General features: G+C 42.2%; 1 protein-coding gene across 1 annotated transcript; it reads right to left on the bottom strand.

The window, feature by feature from the left end:
• Positions 1-561: 561 nt before the first annotated feature.
• Positions 562-2,286, bottom strand: LOC116755001 (importin subunit alpha-1-like). Its single transcript, XM_032633878.1, is given in 2 exon segments — positions 562-1,440; positions 1,442-2,286. Coding segments are annotated over 2 exon segments (1,617 nt in total). The 5' UTR covers positions 2,180-2,286.
• Between the last annotated feature and the right edge of the window lie 19,159 nt (positions 2,287-21,445).

Consider the following 21,445-nt stretch of genomic DNA (forward strand, 5'->3'; position numbering starts at 1 on the left):
AAGTTGTGACCTAAGAATTTTTCCCAAATAGTCTGTCTTTAAAGAGAAAAAGTCCTCAGATTTAAAAGGGCCTTCCTTTAAAAAAAAATTACTTTAGTATGCATGCTGCTTAATGGAGAAATGAAGTCATATTAGGAATTCTAGAATGGAGAATTCAAGTTATAAAAAGACTTGAAGGTCATACCTTTCTGTTTAGCCTATAAACTCAAGATCCATTTAAATTATATTGATACATTGTCAGGTGGATACTACAGCCTGGGGCAAGGATGTGGCCTGTATTCTGCTGTTCTTTATTTCTACTTCCACTCTTTACTTATGGAAGAAGACTTTTTTTTTTTTTTGGAATTTAATCTTTATTTACAGGACACTGCAAGATATGAAATTCCACACAGAAATAGGAAACCCACTGAGAGGAGAAGCTTCATACAGTACGTACAGTTTGGAACTGTTGAAGTATAGTTTCTTTGTAAAAAGTGCTACAATAACAAACCACGTGTAAAGAGTTCTTAGTAGAGAAACAGTAAGACAGACTTCTACCAGACATAGTACACAACAAACAACTTAATGCCTCAGGTGTACAGTCTGAAAGTTGAAGGCCCCAGCAGTGCCGTCCTGAACTTGGAACATAAACCCTTCAGAGGTAGTTTCTGGTACAACATTTTGATCTGCCTCTTCCTCCACAGAGAAACACTCCTCAATCAAGTTTAATGAAGCTTTGTACACAGACTCATTTTCATGGTTTTGTAGAACTTCAATTTTGTCCAAACCTCCACATTCTTCAATCATTATACTGAGTTTCTCAGTTTCCCCTAGTTTCTCAGCAGCCTGAGAGATATTTGAGATGGCGTCCAGAGTAACCAGAATAATTTTGGTGTCTTTCGCAGTTAGGAGGTTCATCAACGGTTCTATTACACCACAATGAACAAAGTATACGATCTGCTCAACTGTTCCGCCACTTGTGTAGTTGGTCACAGCCCATACAGCTTCCTTTTGTGTCTTAAAGTCGGCCTTAGAGAGAACGCCAACAAGGAACGGGACTAATCCATGATGTACAACTTGCTGTATCTGGTCCTGGCGGCCAGCCATGATGTTTGACATCGTCCACGTAGCTTCCTTCTGAATGTTAGTTTTGGAGTTTGTTCGCAGGCTGGGAAAGATGGCAAGCGCTCCTGCATCTATTACAACCTGAGTCTGTTCATCTGTCCCAGTGACAATATTCCCTATGGCTCTTAGCGCGGGAGTCACAATTGGCAGTTCAGTAGCTCCCAAAAGCTTCACCAGTTGAGGTACAACCCCCATTTTCACAACCATTTCAATCCGTTCATTTGGACCATCGGTAAGGTAGGAAATAGCCCAGCAGGTATCAGCTAAAACTTCTGGGTCATCGTGATGCAGGAGACGAACTAAAGTAGGAAGAATTTGCTCAGCAGCATCTAAGGGGAGGGGGAGGTGCAGGATCCTTGTTGCGACAAAGATTTGAAAGTGTGCAGGTAAGATTACGTAAATAACCACACGCTAAAGATGACAAATCAGGAGCCACCAAAAGTGCCAACAGCAGGTCAACTGCACCATACTTGATAACCAAGTCTCGGAAAACCGAGCCATCACCTGCAGTGTTTCCTAGAGCCCATACAGCTTGTTCGCTGATGTGAGTGTGGGGAGGTGCCAACAGAGAAATGAATGCTGGGATAGCACCTCCATCTACCACAGCCTTGGTCTGTTCTGATGTCCCGGAAGCAATGTAAGTGAGGGCCCAAGCAGATTCAAACTGAATGGGACTACAATCAGTTCTGCCCAAGAAGGACGCAAATTTTGGAATCAAACCAGCCCAGATTATGCTGTCTATAGGTGGCTGTTTCTCCCTGGAAAGCAGTTTCCTAGCAGCTTTTGTAGCTTCAAGCTGGCTTTCCAAATTGTTGCTATTTGTGCCTTTGACAATGTCATCAACAGACCAATTTACAGTGCCCTGGTTGTTGCAGTTTTCCTGCAGTGGAGAGGCAGCATCATCTGGAAAAGAGCTGACATTTCTCCTTTTCAGCATCTGGTCACCCTTCTTAGCTTTCCTGAGCTCCACATTAACTTCTGTTCGGTGCCGCCTCATTTCTGGACTGTCTTTCCCCTTGTTCTTGAATCTGTTAAGGCGGGCAGCTGGTGAATTAGCATTCTCATTGGTGGACATGGTTATGAGACAAAGGGAAAAAGCTACACAGCCGGCTCAAGCTTCCACAGGAGGCGGTGCGGGGCGCACAGGCTGCGGATCGACTGCGCTCAAGACGTCCACCACGGTCAGCCCGAGGATGGTGTGGTAAGGAAGAAGAAATATTTCCATTAGCAATATTCTTCCTTCCACCCTTCAAAGGGCGTATCTTAGCATCTTTGATGTATGTTTAAAACAACTGGTACAACCCATCTAAAATGGTTAAGTTATTTACATAGTTTAGACACTGCCAGGATGATTAATGAACAACTTTTTTCCTGTTGTACTAAAGCAGAATTGTGCTCATTCATTCATTCATATGTCAGTTTACTCAACAGATAGTTATTTAGTGCCTCTTTTTGCCTGCCACTGTGTTACTCGCTGAGCGTGAAATGGTGAAAATAACAGACAATTCTTTGCTTCATAGCATGCATGAATATCAGTAAGATAAGAAAAATCTCTTCAAGTTCATTTTTATTGCTAATGATTTTAATCAACTATGGAGTTTCCTTTTTTTTTTTTTTTTTTTTTGCGGTACGCGGGCCTCTCACTGCTGTGGCCTCTCCCGTTGCGGAGCACAGGCTCCGGACGCACAGGCTCGGCGGCCATGGCTCACGGGCCCAGCCGCTCCGCGGGCATGTGGGATCTTCCCGGACCGGGACACGGACCCGTGTCCCCTGCATCGGCAGGCGGACTCACAACCACTGCGCCACCAGGGAAGCCCTGGAGTTTACATTTTTAAAACATATGTTGAATAATCTGAGCAATTAGAGATCCAGATTGGGAAATACTTTCTATCACCAAAACTCTCTTCATAATATTTCCACCTAAGACGTATGAATTTTTATGCAAAAGTAAATGCATAGAAAAAAATGTTAGTAAGAACACACACTAGAATATTAAAAGTGGTTAGCTCTGGGCAGTGGAAAAACAGAGTTTTTATTTCCTTTTACTTTCTAACTTCACCAAATCATCTATATTCAAGCACATATTATCTTTATAGTAGTATGTCAGTAGAGGTAAATCTAGTCCCTGGTACAGGAAAAAGTAAAATCAGTGGCTGTCACAAAAAAAGTTATTTCTTACTCTTATCACAGTCCAGTAAGGTTGTTCCTGATGGGATACATTTTTTTCAAGTGTTATTCAGAGACCCAGACCCTCTTCATTTTGTGGCTCTGCCGTCTTCAACAAGTGAATCCCAAGCTTTTCCTAGGAGATGTACCCATTCCTGCATTCCAGAAAGAGAAAAGATGACCCCCTGGGAGGATTGTATGGGCCATGCCTGGAAGTCACATACATCAGTTTTTCCTACATCCGCATTGGTCAGATCTCTGTCACTTAGCCACATCTAGATTCAAGGGAAGCTGAGAAATGTAGTCTAGTTGTGTACCCAGTATGAAGGAAAACAAGTGATGGTGAACACATCGAAGTCTTGGCCACAGTCAGCTCTTCCATTTGACTCTCATTCTCACACAAAGAACACACTTGTTCCTCCCCAGCAACAACTTTGAGAAACAACTCAAAAGTCCCAACCAGCCGCTGTACCCATTTCAAAGCTCTGCGTCTCCAGAATACGCACAGTCCATGCCATCTGTCTAGATGTGACTCCCTGTGGTCCAGCAGGCTTTGAATTAAAAAGACAAGTCATTTTCTCCTTCATCTCATCCCATCACACCCACTCAATGGTGGGACAGGGAGAGGATGAAAACAATCAGTACTCCCATGGAGACAATGGAGGAATGGGAACAAATACCACTGATTCTACTCTCTGGGAGCAACTCTCTTACACATTGCTCCTGGCTTCTGGTTCTGCCTTCTGAGAATTCTTTATTGTTCATTTTCAGGGTCGCTATTGAGGAAAAAACGGTCCTTCAGGGCTGTACAGTTTTCACTGCACACTTCAAGCTGGTATAAATGTGGATGCCTGAAGGTTGTTTTAAGCCTCACATAGTTAAAGGGATTTTCAGTCCAGGTTTGTGGTTTCGTTGGCAATCACTGTACCCTAAGACACATAGTCAGCTTCTGATCTATTTGCTTCCATTCAGTTTCATGTGCCGGTAACCACACCCAAAATTCTCTCCTAATCATGATTTTCAGACCTGATTTATTTCTTTGCTTTATCACCACCCGCCTCTTCCTCTCTGATTTCAGTGATGACTTTCTTAAAGCTGTCTAGAATTATGGTACAGGTGAGAAGGCCAAGCCCTCAATCTGATCTTTGCCACAGGGCTGAGTTTTATTGGGCCTTTGTTGCATAAATCCTTTTCCGTGCTTATCTCTTAGTATTTGGAGCAACAGCTTAGTATTAGAAGCAATAGCTTTTCCAACCTTTGGTGTACCAAATGTCTGCACTCTCTAATCCCTTTTATCCTGTGTGAAAACTGGTCAATTCCATTCTGAGGTTATCTCCTTTTTTATTGTAGTAAAGATATTCACAACAAAATTTACCGTCTTATCCATTTGTAAATGTACCATTCAGTGGCATTAACTTCATTTACATTGTTGTACAAACATCATCGTCATCCATCCACAGAAATCTTTTAATCTTCCCCAGCTAAAGCTCTGTACCTATGAAACACTAACTCCCCATTCTCCCTTGGCCCAGCCCTTGACAACCACCATTTACTTTCTGTCTCCATGAATTTGACAACTTTAGGTATCTCATCTATGTGGAATCCTTTTTTACATATTTGGTCTTTTTTTGTAACTGGCTTATTTCACTTAGCATAATGTCTTCAAGGTCCATCCATGTTGTAGCATGTACCAGAATTTCCTTCCTTTTTAAGGCTCAATCGTATTCCATTGTGTATATATATATACCATATTTTGTTTATCTATTCACCCATGGTTATCTTTTTTTTGTAATAATTTGCTAAAAATAGAAAATAAAAGCCAACATGTTCCATTACACTGATTTCTGACAACCACTTCCCTTCAAGCTACAGTCTCAGGAACACATAGTGTGTTCTTCCAAGTCATCACAGACAACAGTTTTACCAAGTGTTTTGTCGCTGCGTACGTCTTTTTTTTCCAGCTCCAATATCAGTTTCCTCACTGCTCTTCCCTGACCTCTATATCAATGCCCATGTTTTAAATGTTATTATGACAGCATCCTGCTTAATGATACTACTTACGTTATTTCTTACAATAATTCTAGGAGTTATAATAGATGAACATGGAACTATCAATGTCTGCCTTAATTTGGGTTCTTTCAAAAGCAGAAGGCATCAAGGACCTGAGTCCTGGTAGTTTATTTGGAAAGTGATCCCAGGAGACAAAAATGAAGGAATAAGGAGAGACAGGGAAGAAGGAAAGCACACTGTGAAATGTGTTATCAAGGCCACTGCTGTGGGCTCAGTTCTGCAGGAATTGTGTACTGAATGCCTCCTACAACTGTCTTTCTGAAGGGTGGAAACTGGAGCATTTATTGACCCACTCCTGTCCGCATTGTTTGAGGGCTGCTCCTGGGGATGTTAATACTCTTGCTTATCCGTGATGCATTTGCTTGCACGTAGGCCAAGTAGATTCCTGCAGGGGCAGAGAAGTCCCGTGGACAAAATGTAGAAAGATGCTCAGTGTATATTTGAGGTGGGATACAATCAACACAAAGCCTGTCCGAGTTTTTATAGAACTCTTTATCTCAGCAGCAGTAGGAATCACAGTTGGGCCGAAGAGATGCAGGACTGTGGCATATGGTAGCAGAAGTGTCTGCTACAGTGATATAGCAACATACAAGTTTAGGCTCACTAACGTCTCAGTGCATGTGTCTCCAGTAGCCCTCCTCTAAACAGCAAGACCCGGGCATCTGCCATATTGTAGCTCTACCATCTTCAACAGATGATAGCCAAGATCACCATGGTTATCTTTATTTAAATGGAAAAGAAGGAAAAGGAGGCTGAAGGATTGCCCATAGGAAGTTTTTATGATTTAGATCTGGAAGGGGCATCTATCACGTCCATCTATAACCTCTTGACCAGAAGTCAGTCCCGTGGCTACACCTACGTGCAAGGCAGGCTGAGAAACATAGACTATTTTTTGTTCCAGAGGGACTAGGGAGTAGATTTTGGTAAACACATAGAAGCCTCTATAATAGAAAGTAAGATTGTATTTTTAAAAAAATCTAAGGCAATATATGTTAAACATGTTAAACCTAATTTACCCTTTGACCTAGATATTGCAGTTCTAGAGGTCCATCTCTCATGGATATTCTCCACTAGGTCCTCCGGATCTATTCTCCACCCTTCTTCCTTTCTGCATCATGGGCTCCCTAGTGTTCTGACTTCTACTTGGATTCAGCCAATGGAAATCTCCAGTAGGAGATCAGAGAATGGGAGGAGAGAAAAGTGGGAGCATATAGTTCCCTGGCAAGGCCACGTGTTAGGAGTGGCTGAATTCCTCTAGTGCAGGCCACAGCTTATCGTGGGAGGCCATCTCCTACAACTCCAGCCACCTCCACAGCTTCAGCTCCACTTCTGTCTCTCAGTTCCAGTTACTGCTCCCTCTTTTTGCCCCTTTGGGCCTGGGGTGGTGACAGCTCCCAGCTGTTCACCAGCTCTTGATGCTTTAATGCTGCTCACACTTTTTAAAATAGTCCTCAGTTGCCCCATTTAAGTGTGCCTTCTTTTTCCTTTCTGAACCCCAACTAATACATCATCCTAGAAAAATAATCAGAATTGCAAGTAAGGAACATACAAAGATGTTCAGCACAGCAATATTTAGAATAGCAAAAGCTCTGAAACTGAGTGTCTAATAATTAAGAATAGTTAAGTACATTACAATGAATGTATGATGGAAAAAAATATATATATACTAACATGTGAGTTTTCAGTGTCTTTTTCTGTCTCCTACTTCAAAAACCCTGCCTGAATCCCAGGAAAATTCTGCTCAAGTCTTTCCTTCCTGTTCTCCCTCCCCAGTCCTCAAATATTTTTCACCAGAACGAATTACTGAGTTGAGGGTGGGAGGCCTACATCTAAAGTTGTGGAGGAAATAGCTTGATTTACATTGAAAGAAAGGAAGGAGAAAAAATATTATATCAGTGAGGGGACTATATGGGACCAAAAGGGGGAACAGAAGATATGAGGAGATGAATGGGAAAAGAAGAACTTTGCCACGTGTGTTTCTTTTTGTAAACACTCTTCCAAAGAAACCTAGAATAAATATCTTTGTTATTTACAATACTCCCTGAAACTCCTGATATGAGATCCCTGTTTCTTTCTCATTTATTGATTTCTCACTGTGTGCCCCTGTGCAAAGTGAGTTCCCTGTCTCATTTCATGTGTTTGAGGCATCTCCGTATTCAAGATGAGGACATGGAAGCTCAGAAAGCTTGCCTGGGTTTTTTATGCCATCCCTATGTGTTCAGGAATTTCTGTCCCTGTGATAAAATACTATATAGAAATTGTGTTCTAAGGATTCTAACAATCTGAAAACTGTAGTTTTATCTTTTAAAATATGTTTTATTTTCTGCTTGTAGAAATAAACTATCTAAAAATCTGAAAACCTTTGTAGAGGGAGAAAAAGAGAGAGTAAAGAATGAAAGGAAATACAGTCAATAATCATAGCATTCGTAAATTTCATTCAACAAATATTTATTGGACTGAGGAAACAGCAGTGAACAAAACAAAATCCCTGCATCTAGAGAACCAACACTCTAGTGGGAGAGAGAGAGACAATAACACAAAAAGTAACAGCAAATAACATGACAGAATGCTATGAGGAGGGATAAAGCATGGAGGGAGTAAGTGAAAGGAGCTATTTTAGACTGGGTATCCAGGGAAAGTGTCTCTGTGAAGTAAGATTTAAACAGGGACCTAAGGAGGTCACATGTGAGAGATGAATGGGATGAGGAGGTAGGCCATGCGACCATCTGGGGGAAGAACAGTTCAGCTAAGAAAACAGTGAGCACATGACCCTGGAGCAAGAGCACTTGAGACATGTGGCAAATGGAAGGATTTCCTGCTTTTTTAAGGCTTAATTTTATATATATATATATATATATATATATATATATAATATATGTGTATATATATATGTAGATAGATACATAGATAGATATGAGTATCAAATGCTATTATTGCAAAACTTAAGCCACTTATTGATTATTCACTTTTCTAAAAGACACAAATGCAAGAATAAAATAAACACACCCAGTATATATCACATTTTGTCTATTCATTTACATATATGATTGCTTCCATATCTTGGCTACTGTGAATAATGCCACAATAAACAAGAGAGCGCAGATATCTCTTTGAGATAGTGATTTTGCTTCCATTGGATATATACCTAGAAGTGGGATTGCTGGATCATATGGTAGTTCTACTTTTAATTTTTTGAGCAACCTCCATACTGTTTTTCATAGTGGCTGCACCAATTTACATTTCCACCGGTAGTGCACAAGGGTTCCCTTTTCTCTACATCCTCACCAACAACTATTATCTCATTATGATCTTGATTTGTGTTTTCCTGATAATTAGTGATGTTGAGCATCTTTTCATATACTGTTAGCCATCTGTATGTCCTCTTTGAAAAAATGTCTATACAAGTCCTTTGCCCATTTTTTAAATCTAGTTATTTGGGTTATTTGTTTTTTTTGTTTTTATGCTATTGAGTTCTATGAATTTCTTATATATTTGGGATATTAACCCCTTATCAGATATTTGCAGCAACATGGATATTTGAACCTGGAGGACATTATGCTAAGTGAAATAAGCCACAGAAAGACAAGTATCATATGATCTTACTTATCCGTGAAATCTAAAACTAAACTCATAGTAACAGAGAGTAGAATGGTAGTTGTCAGAGGCTGAGGGGAATGGGGGAAAAGGAGAGATATTGAACAGAGAGCATAAACTTTTAGTTACAAGGTGAATCAGTTCTGGAGATCTAATATAGAGCATGGTGACTGCAGTTAATAATAATATATTGTATACTTGAAATTTGCTAAGACAATAGATCTCAGGTTTTCTCACCACACACACACACACACACACACACACACACACACACACACACTTACGGTAACTACGGGAGCTGATGTATATGTTAATTAGTTTGACTTGGTAAGCATTTCACAATGTATACGTATATCAAAAAATCACATTGTATACCTTAAATATATACAATTTCTAATTGTCAAAAAAAAAACCCCAATAAAGCAAGAGTATGCAGGACAGACTTGCTAAGTATCAAGAGGCCAGGCTTGCTAGAGCTCAGTGAATGAGGGAAAGAGCAACACGATGTGATCAGAGGGACAGCAGGGGTGTCATATTGGCCTTGGAGGCCACTGTCGGAACCTTAGATTATATTCCAATGGAATGGGATGCCATTGGATGGTTTTGGACAGGGGATTGGTTGATATGATTCACATTTTAAATGGTTCACTCTGGCTACTCTGTGGAGAGTATTGATAAACTCTTGGTTACCACTGCTGGGTATTTTTGATTTTCTTTATTTTTCTGTTTTAATAATAAGCATATCTCAGTTTTACAAGCAAAAAAGAAAGCATAGTTTATAAAGACAAAAGGCAATTATATTAGTTATCCATAGCTGCATAACAAATTACCACAAGGCTCAGCAACTGAGAACCACAAATGTTTATTATCTCACAGTTTCTGTGGGTCAAGAATCCTGGAGTAGCTCAGGTGAATGCCTCTGGCTCATCCCTCTGGCTCAGGGTATCACAGGATGCAGTCACGTGGATGGCCAGGGATGCAGTCACCTCAGGCTCACCTGGGGGGAGATCTGCCTCCAAGCTCTCTCACATGGATATTGCCCAGCCTCCCATCCTCTCTGGCTCTTGACCAGAGACATCAGTTCTTCACTAAGAGGGCTGCTCTCTTTCCCCAGAGTGAAAATATCCAAGAGAGAGAGAGGATGAGAGAGAGAGTTCCTAAGACAGAAGCCCTAGTCTTTTTATGACCTAATCTCATAAGTTATATCCCATCACTTCTGCCATGGTTTAGTCTTTAAGAGTCACTATATCCTGCCCATGTTCAAGGGCACGAATTACCCAAGGGCACGAATACTGGGAGGTGGGTGATACGGAGACCATCGTGGAGGTGCTGTCACAATAACTACTTTCTCCAAGCTCCTGATTTTACAGAAGCAGAAACCCATCTGAATGTCAGCCTGGACTCTACCGCTCACCTTGATGTGAAGCATCATCAGAAGTGGGGATGCTTCTGAAAGGGCTTTGACAACTGCCCAGCACAGGAAAATGGAAGGGATTATTTTGCTTTTCTCATTGGTATCCATTCCAGATTTGGCCTGTTTTCTTCTTCATCCCCTGTATTAATGATTTCATCGTGGGTTATGCATTTTGTTTCTAGAGTGAAAATCTTCCAGTTTGAACAGAGAAATGACAATAGGGAGTAAGAAAGCAGAGTGTTAACTCCGCCAGGTTCAGGATGGGCTTCCTATTTAACTGTATACCTCCCAGTAACAGAAGCTCTGACAACCCAATTCCCAAAGACCTGCATATCCCTCAGAGATGAGGCCAGCAGAAGGGGAGGGTCAGAAGCAGGATGTTAGATACATTTGCCTTTGATATTTGTCTTATCTCGTTCCATAGTTATCCAAATTTGACTGTAAACTTTTGGAAGGCAGAGGCTTTATTAGTCTCTAAACTCTATATTCAAGCTTTACCATTAAATAATTCCCTAAGGAAAATCCTCCTCTACTGAAGGCAACTCAGTTCGGTGACAAAATCAACCTTAAAATTCAACCTTGCCTAAATTGTGTCATTGCTACTCCATGAAAAAAAAATTCCTCGGAACACAGCTTCTGTTTCAAGATACAAAGATCTGACTCCGGGCAATTTTCTAACGTCTTCGTGCTTGCCTTTTTCACCCCTGGATTCCCCTTCCCTTTCTGGGCCCCCCTCCCATCCCAAGTGACTACTCCTTCATTTTCAGCCTCTTCTTCAAATACGACTAATTTACTCTTATACCTATTTTATTCGTATTTCTCTGAGACACATATTCATTCATACTCAAGTGCTAATTTAGTCTAGTATTTGCACAGACCCCATCTCTCCTCTCATCTAATTACAGTATGGAAGGCTTTTTTACCAATTAGAGTAATTCTTAGGTAGCCAGCAGGTGGCCATAGGGAGTGTGAAGAGAGCAAGCACCCCAAATCACAGGAGATCTACTTGTTTGAGCCAAAAATTAAGCAAGATTTAGTCTCTTTAAGGCGAATGGATTAGGAGGGAGGTGTCAAAATGGACTGCCCGTTATCCAAATCTCTTGTGAATACATTAGCATTAATTAATACATACATGAATATGTTTTACATTAATTTGTGTTGTTGAAATATATGTGGGCCAACCATCTGCCTGAGGGCATGCGGGAAGCGTTCCCAGAATTCTCTCAGTAGCCATGAACTGGAGTGTTCACCCCTATGTTCTCTGTCCATGTTTGGACAAGAGATGTTTCAGCTCTTCAAACAATTAGGTGAAGACTTGTTTATAGGGAAGAAAGCTAAGGCAGGAAAATAATGGCATCAGCAGCTGTTCTATTTAAGTCAGAGGCGACTGCTGTATGCTGAATGTTTGGTGGCTACTCCAGGCTTGGCATGTACAGCTATGACCTTAATTGGCGAAGCTAGAAGGAGAAGAAGCTACAGCTTATTGATTGATTATGTAGGCTCAGATGTTTGACACACATTATTTCATTGAGTCCTCCACACTGGCCCTGAGTTAGACCAATTCTACCGAGGGGAAAAGCAAGGCCCAGAGACCTTAGTATGTCCAAAGTCATAGACACAGGATCAGCGTTCAGATATGTCTCACTCCAGGCATTGCTCTTGGAGAATGCCTGTCAGCTCTGACATGAAGAGACCCTGAGGTTGCAAAGGCCATGTCCTCAGAAGTCATTCCCTAGAGTGAGAGAGGGAGGCAAAAACAGGCAGAGGCCGGGGAGAAGAAAGAAAGGAAGGGACCAGAAGGGGGAGGCTAGTGGAAAAGCAGAAGATAGGAAATAACAGAGGGGAAAAGAAATGAGCTTCAGGAAAGGAATAGGGAAAAGAAGTGACCACAGAATAGGGGTGAAATCAACTGCTTTTCAAGACAGAAACAATAAAAATTTTACAACATTCCTTAAGAATCCTATTGCTGAACGACAGAAAATTCGGTTGTTGTCTTCTATCAAAAGAAGTAATGACTACAGATGGGGAAATAAGGAACTGATGTCTGTTACATGTCTTCTGTCAGGGCCTCTGCTGACCCATGGATTTGGGGAAAGTTAGAAAAAGACATCCTCTCTTGCTGGAGGTAGCTCCATAGGCACAGGGCTTGGTGAATTGATTCTGTCTTCAGTGCCCCCTCGTTCTCTTATCTGGGGAACAGCCTGCAGAAATGTGCAGGACGGCGCTACCTGCTGTGTACTAGGGCCTTGACATACACTATCACATTACTGTATACAATGATTATTTCCATATTGTGGATCAGGAATCCGAGGCCCAGAGGAATTAATATCACACCGCACAAACCAGATGCACACGCATGTGCACCCACACGCACACACACACACACCCAGTATCCCAAAGTCACCCAGAGAGTGAATTCACTAAAGTAGTGTAATTGCAAGTGATTTGAAAACTCAATAAATAATCAGGTAATGTATTAGCTGACTTAACTAAAAAACCCTGAAATTGTGTGAGCTTCAGGTTAGGATTGATTAGGGGATGGATTGATTTTCCTGCAATTATCTCACGTACATCCTCCCCTGTGTGCCAGCTTCATCATCACAGCCCAGCAGTTGCAAAAAGCCCTCCCGTAACCACGCTGCCGACAGCATGTCTTCTAGTAGTTCCCACAGCATAAGAAGAAAGCCTGTTTTCCAGGAGCTCCTAGCAAATATATCCTCCATTCTAATTGATCCATATTGGATCGTGAGTTTATTGTTAAACCTATAATTGTGGACAGGGGCAAGATTATGCTGGTGACATAAGCCTGATCTACAGACCTAATCTGTAGAACCTGACTGAGCATCAGTTTCTCCAAAAGGTATAACCACTAGGAAATTAGATATCAGTATGAAAATCAAAGTCATTACCAAAAGAAGAAATGGGCACTTGGAAGGGCACCCATCTGTCCACCACAGTAAGTGTGGTAGATCATATGCTATTACTTAATTATTTTTACCCCTTCACTATCTCCATGGGAGAAGACTACTTTCTGATCCCCATTGAACCTGGGCTTAAGCATCTGACTATCCTTCCTTGCCTTTGATTTCGAGTTTGGTCACATGACTTGCTTTGACCAATGGAATGTTAGCAGATATGACCCAAGCACAGTTGGATCTCTCCTCTTGCACTCTGCCATCACCATATGAACATAAACCTGGTAGAGGTGGTCCCCTGGTCCAAGAGGAGGACGGACACGTGGAGCAGACCTGGACGCAATCCGCAGCTTGGAGGCCAACCCAGGGAGGAGGCCCAGGCAAGGTCAGCCGACCCCCAGCTGATCTGGGCCTCTGGGCAAGAAAGAATAATTGTGTTAAGCTGCTGAATCTCAGTGTTTTCCTGTGCGGCATTGTGGTGGCAAGGATTGACCGAGAGAGCAACTGAGTCAAACCTGGCGATGCTCTTTCCTTACGCGACAGCACAGAGCATAGCTCCATCCGTGCTTTCTCTTCTTGGCTGCAGTCGAGCCTGGGTCTCAGCTGAAAATGAAGGCTGCAGCTTTATTCTCTATTTTCAGTCTCACAGAAACATCTGAGAGAGTCGGCAGCTGCTTTTGAAGGTCCTTCTAGAGGGCTAGCTAGCTATCACACCACGTTAGCTGGTCAGTTTCATAAGGCAGAACCATGCAGCAGCCATCACTTCCAAACCCTGCCAAGCGAAACCTTGCAATATTGAGATGGCTGCACCTCAAACTGTCATGTGATTTCTGTATCAGAGGAATTTTAGAAACAGATGGTGAGCACAGACGAAGTAACGGTTGTACTCTGCGTACGGGGCAAAGGGGAATGAGTGAGCAAGGGGTTGAGAATCCAGCAAATTCTGGACGAACGCTGGGAGAGAAGAGAATTGCTGGGAGGGTGTCTTCTGTCTGCAAACCACAGGTTGTAGGAAGTCGGGAAAGAAAAGCGCCTGACAGGCAGTGGCAGGAGGACGAGCTTGGTGAAAAGAGATGTTTTGCTTCTAAAGCAAGAGGATTCGAGGTTTAAGCAGTTTTTTAAAAATCACACCAGAAAAATAGGCAGCAAAATTAATCAGTTCACCTGAACTTGACCTTTAGGCTGGTGGATTGATTTGTTGTTTGAGGACATAGGCAGCATCAGAAGAGTTGAAGATGGAACAAATGTACAGGAGCCAGATTCAGATAAATAACCCCGTCTACCCCACATCCAGCACGCCACCAGCGCCCTGCTCCCCAGAAACCCCTTTGCATTTCGAAGGGTGGGGGGTGATTTCTGTGGACGTCTCAGATGGCTGATCTCCTAATTCTATCATGAAATGTATTTCCCCTGGAGCTGGCATTTATCGCTGAATCCTGGCACGGCTCCTGAAATGTTGCATCTGTACCACTAAACTGAGGTTACTTGTAGTTCATTAATATGCAAGAGGGGCTGTGAAATCATCCCTGATTCTGACAGGAGTTCTTGCATGCCTTTCTGGAATGAAGTGGTCTGGCACCAAGACTTTCCTTGTCTTCTTTTAATCAGCTCCATCTTGTCACTACATAAAGAGTTAAAAAAAAAAAAAAAAAAAAAGCTTTCTGAAAATCCTAAGGAAGATGCAGGGCATCTTTCTCTTTTCTTTCCTTTCTCATGTTTTTTTGTCATCCTCGAACACATCAAAGTAAGAAGTGACATGCAGTGCGCTGGAGCTCTTAGCAACATGCTTTTAGGTTTGGAAAATTTCATTTTCTACCTTATGATGATTACATGAGGAAAGATGAAATGCTAGCTTTGAGGTTTATTTGAGAAAGAGATGTAATAAATGTTGTGGCTTCCCACTGAATGGAACAAATCCATTCTGGTCATGGGGGGAATATTAAAAATTACGTATATGTGTGCGCGTACACAGCCTATGTGACTTCAGTGGCATTTGTGGTCCTAGATGCTGAGACAGGAGACCTTGCATGGCTTCTTTCAGAAAATGCTGAATAAAGTTTTTCATTTGATCCAGCTCTGAATACATGTGATTCCAAACAAAAATGAGTTCCCACCCTGTCTGAGCTACAGCAATTGCCTTTAAACCAGTCCCCACCAACACCCACACCCACACCCACACCCACACCCACCCACACACACACACACACACACACACACACACACACACATACACACACACAGGACCGTAGAATACATACAGATTAACAGAGTTTACAGATTCCCCTTAGATGAAATCTGCAAGTGTTGAAGAATTAATCCAATGTCCCTTTTCCAGAAAGTTCATTTTTTCAAACAGTGGAGCAGGGCAGAGGACATTCTTGTTTTTTTCCGGCTATCATGATATTTTTTGTCAGTGTGTTTTTGCTTTTGCCTGTGGAACTTCTCTATTAGCTGGGAGCTGAATAGAAAATGATAAGCTCATCTTGCCCAAGAAATAGAGCCAGCAAGGCAGGGAAATATCCTCATGGTTTCAGCCCTATGCTCCTTAGTAGGAAAGGATGCTAGAAAGAAATCAAGTATTCACTGAGTAAACCATTTTCCCACACAGAGGAACATGCAGTCTCGGGCTCTATTCAAAGCTCTCACATCACATATGCCGCTCTTTGTTCAGCCCCACAGCTGGACCACACAGGTTGTAAGATGCAGGATTTGCACAAGTTTCGCCCATCAGCTCTGGCAGGCCACCCTCCATACAGAGTCGATCATCAACCGCCCTCAGGGTCAGTTCTTCAGCCTCTCTTGATCACAGTAATCATTTGGGTTTGGAGCAGAACTATGAAATTTTTGCTCTGGCTGCAGAAAGAGGAGAGATCCTGATCCTTTTTCATAAATAACCTAAACCCTGGCTATTCAATGACGATTCAAATCTCTGTTTACTCTCCTTCTTACGGAAACAAGAAAGCACTTTGATGGAATGCTTACTGTGTGCTCTCAGATGGATCCCCTGTCCTTATTCTGATCAGCTCTATATTTAAAGGGAGATGACAACTTGTAAATATTTTTAAATATTTAATTCTTAAAAGTTTTTGTTACTCCCCGCACTCCCTCTGAGGCAGATACTATGATTATTCCTACTTTACAAAGGAGGAAAATACACTTCCTCCTCTGAGTCCACAGAGTTACCCTAAGGGCACACATGGATGGAGGGAGCTGAGATTCAAATCCAGTGCCTCTGACTCCAGAGCCTGTGCCATCGACCACCTTGCTATACTGCCTCCTGCTGGTGGGAGGTTCGTGGGGCCCCCATGGTCTTCTGTCCCCTTCTTGAGCATGGGTACTGCAATTTCTGTTTACAAATTCATTTCCTTCGTAGGTTTTGAGCCCCTGGTATTTCCTTAAGCGATTATTCTCCAGTGTCAGAAGTGCTCAGTACATGTTTGTTGAGTGACTTAAAAAATAAACTAATAGGCACAGTATATCAGAGAATTGAATGAAGGGTGAGTGGAGAATGAGATTCAGGGGAGAAAAAGAATTAAGCAGTGGTATGAAAACAAGAGATGAAAAGAGGCAGGGAGTTAGACTCTAATGAGGGAAAGGAAAAAGATTTGATGCTGATGTGATGCATTCTTGATGGATTTCGCCACCATTGTTGGGAAAGTCACTGTGAAGGGGGTGAGCAGGGAGAGGTACACCCAGTTGGAATGTTTGTTGATCTTGGTTTAGAAGACAGGGCCATGGAATGGGCTGCCGTTCTGTGTTAACTTTTCTCTAGCTGAGCAAGTAAGGAGTAAATTGGGGCAAGTTATTTACCTTCTTTGGGCTTCCATTTCTTACTCGGTATCGTGAGAAAATGGGATTAAAGCATTCCTCTACCACTGCAGAAAAGCAGGGGTGTGTAATTATATTCCCAAGTGGTTGCAAGCATTTTACAAACACAGCAATATGAATAACAGTTATCAATAACAAAAGATAATGCATCCCTGCGTGCTTTTTATGAACCAGACATTTTGTATACATATTCCTGTCCATTTTTATGAAGGCAGAGATTGTGGCTCAAGAAATTGCATAATGTGCTCAAGCTCATGTAGCTGGTAAGTTGCTGAGCTGGGATTTGAATTCGGGCCAGTCTATCTCTGAAGTCCACAGGAAGACACATCAGGGACCCGATGCCACGAGATTCCTCCTTAGCACATGTCCCTCAAAGGAACCTGCCATCATTTTGACTCAGAAAACCCTAACGGCTGCCGCCCTGCTTCACGTGATCCTGGCCTGCCCAGTGCTGACAATACCCGGAGAGAAGCCCCTCAGGTGTCCCTTTGGACCATCAGAAGCCCCTCAGGTGTCCCTTTGGACCTTTGGACCTCCCCAGCAGCAGCCGTGCCTGCTGGTGACTTAGACCAGTAGCAGACTGAGGCAGGAGGACCAAACTGTTCCTTAGAGACCAACCCTTCCCGCCCCTCTCCCCCATAGACCTTGAAGCCAAATCCCTTAGTTAATTCAGGGGAAACGTCATGTGACTCCACTGTCTCCAAGGCTGTCCACTTGCCCATTCACTCCCTTCTTATTGGCGAAAACTTCTGTCTGGATGCCATCGAGTCTTTTTCCTTCAGTGTCTCTATCTACTCCATTCCAAATTTAAAATTTGCTTCCATTATTGTATCAAAACAATCAATAGAAATTCGATACACAACATAGGAGCTTTTAAATGAATCATCCTTTGGCTTTGATCATTACATTTAAATAAACTCTTTAAAGACGACTAAAGGACCATAGTCCTTTAAAAATAGTTAAATCATCTGCACTTGTATGCATATCTATGTATATGAATTTATAAATGCCATGTGTATGCATGTATATATACCTGCATGTTAAGGTAAGTGCCAATATCTACATGCAAGTGTATAGCTTAATCACACACACACACACACACACACACACACACACACACACACACACACACACACACACAGGTTTATCTTGTTTTTTGAGGGATGGAACCTGGGCCAGTCATTTGCTTGTTTGCTCTCAGATGAATTCCCTGCCCTTGTTATGCCCTACTATGTTTTTAAAGGGGATAATAACCTGTAAGTATTTTAAAATATTTATTTATCTTTTAAATATTAAGATATTCATTTGTGCCACACACCTACATTGTTGCAGATGTTGAGCCTCGAACAACAACCAAAGAAAACCACTGTGGGTCTAGCCTTGCGATATGAGGTTTAAAGGAGGTTAACCATATGAACTACGTCTACAGCTAGCCCTGTTAAATTTACTTTTAAAGTAAACATTCCTTAAGTTTCTATCTACTAGACAAGCTTGAGAAGGGTGAATAATATGCAGAACCAAAGGGAGCCTGTATTATACAGCATCCAACTGGGCAAATAGAACCCACGCCAGTGGAGGGTTCATTCAATAGAGGGGATTTACTATGACAAAAGGTGTTTAAAAAGATAAAGGAGCAAAGAGTGAGGCAACTGGAAATTGGGAACTGTAAGAAGCCACTCTCATCCCGGGGGTTGGGCAGACAAAGATGGGAGCCCACAAGTGGCGGCTGCTCATAGGCAGCTGGAAGAGTGGCCTGGTGGTTGCTGGTTGCTGGAGCTCCAGAGGGGACACAGCAGTGGCCAGGGGTGCGGCCAGAAGCAGAGAAAGAGAAGGGAGAAATAGCCTCGCTTCTCCTCTCCTCACATCCTCCAGTCTCCAGCCAGACCCTACTACTGAACAAACCTAAACAAAACCAAGGAAGCCCGAGGGACATATTTTACAAGGATCAGCAGTCTGAAATACAGAGCAGGGCCAGCAAATTGACGCGACGTAGCAAAGAGCAAATGGAAAATGACTGGTCCTGATTTCATTGTTCAAAAACTAATTAAGACCTTTCTTAATAATTGAGATCTATATCTAGGTGTTGATACCAATGTATGCACTGCATCAGCGTACATTCTATCCGTATTTAGGTGGCTGTCCGAGTGACTTTCAGTGTCTTTCTCAGGAGGAAGCATGTTGAAGTCAGGACTCAGCAAGCTTGTGGCTGGCTTTGACTGATGGAATATGAGCAGAAGTAACACGTGCTGCATCTGAGCAGAAGCTGTAAGAGCCATCCTGCAGCTCCACCATGTTTTCTTTCCCTCTGCCGCAGACCTGTGATGCCCCAGACTAGGTAAGGGGACCATATCATTTATTATCCAAGCTGGGACACTGTATTCATTATACCTTTTTCCAATCCACAGTTGAACCCCGTGGCTTTAAATGGAGAGGTTTTCCACCTGAAAAGATGTCTGGAATTTGAAGGAAAACATTGTGCATATTCCTTAAAAATACAGCTAACATACTGTTTAAAAATAAGTTTATTCTATGCTTCCCAACTTTTCAGACATCAGATAGTCATAGGCAAATAGAGGGAGAGCAGTCAACTGTGTGTTCACTGCAAAATGGTTAAGGCCTCAAAACACAGACTCCCCAAGTTCATACAATTAACCCTAACTTTGAGATGAGTAAACATTAACGGTTCTTGGGAATTTCCTAGAAGTGATCTTAAAAATTAAGAAGAACAGCTCTGGTCATGTCACTCCCTTGCTTTTAAACCTCCCCTGTCTCCCTTCTGTACGCCAGCTTCCCAGAAGATAAAAACCAGACTCCTTGGCTTGGCATAAAATCTAACCCCAATTTATCTGCCCAGCTCTGTTTCTGCCTAACACACCATATATTCCAGAAGCTTAGCTTCTCAGTATCAAGTTATCATTGCTCAACTTCAAGCCTTTTACATCCTACTCCCTCTATGCCTAGGGTTTCCTCTCCACCCCAATTTCTCCATCCCTCTTTTGGTAAAATCCTGTTCACCTTTCAAGTCCAGGCTCAAATGTCCTGTCTTCTGTGAAGCCTTCTTAAATGGACACTCGCCAGGCTGCCCTCTTCAGCCTTTATCATTGTAATTCCCTCCTCCACTTGATCATAGCTCCCCTGGGACTACATCCTCTTCATCTTTATATGCCAAGCATCTATTATGGAGCCTAGCATATTCTAGGTCCTCTCTAAACATCTGTTGAGTAAATGAATAAATGAAGAACCCCCTATTTATCTTCACATGCTGCTCAGAAATTATGAGATTCCATGGAATCATTTTATTTATTTATGGCTGCAGCGGGTCTTCGTTGCTGCGCGTGGGCTTTCTCTAGTTGAGGCGAGCGGGGGCTACTCTTCGTTGCAGTGCACGGGCTTCTCATTGCGGTGGCTTCTCTTGTTGTAGAGCACGGGCTCTTGGTGCACGGGCTTCAGTAGTTGTGGCACACGGGCTCCATAGTTGTGGCTCGTGGGCTCTAGAGCACAGGGCTCAGTAGTTGTGGCGCACGGGCTTAGTTGCTCTGCGGCATGTGGGATCTTCCCGGACCAGGGCTCAAACCTGTGTCCCCTGCATTGGCAGGCGGATTCTTAACCACTGTGCCACCAGGGAAGTCCCTCCCTGGAATCTTTTAAGAATTCCAGACACCCAGTGTTAAATTCCAGGTATTTACCTATGCTAATTACAGATACAACACTTTATGATGCTACACAGAGTTGGGTTTGGTCTGTTTCATTTAGAATGCTTAGAGTCATTTAAATTTGGAGCTGGAAAGAATCAAAGATAAGCCAGTCCCCTTCGGAGAAAGATGAGATGTGTTGGGCAGAAAGAAGTTAAGTTAAAAAACCATGCAGTTAGCAGTTCCACAGCTAACCCAGTATACTTTTTATTTTGCTGTACTTGACTGTGTTTGGGGGCAGGTTGGTCATGTGAATAGTCACAAAAGAGGAAATATAAAGAGAAAATAAAATGTATGGAAAATTAATCATACTTGATAATAATCAAATAAAACAAATCAAGTATCATTAGTATCATTTTACACCTACTAAATTTTTTTTAAATGATACAGTCCAAGGCTGCAATGAAATTAGATTCTTATATACTTCTAAAGGCATCATAAATTGTTACAACTTTTTTGGGATGTAATAAGGAAATACAGAACAAGAGTCATAATGTTGACACTGTTTTGACTCTATCTAAAATACCAGGAATTTATTCTATGAGATATTTTAGCAACGCTGAAAAACTGTAAGTACTTAGTGCAATACTGCCTGGTGAGAACAGCCTCAGTATCCAATAGGATGGGATGGTGTATTAAGCTATGGAAAATTTTGCTGTCAT

Source organism: Phocoena sinus, chromosome 6, assembly GCF_008692025.1.
Source record: "Phocoena sinus isolate mPhoSin1 chromosome 6, mPhoSin1.pri, whole genome shotgun sequence".
Taxonomy (NCBI): domain Eukaryota; kingdom Metazoa; phylum Chordata; class Mammalia; order Artiodactyla; family Phocoenidae; genus Phocoena; species Phocoena sinus.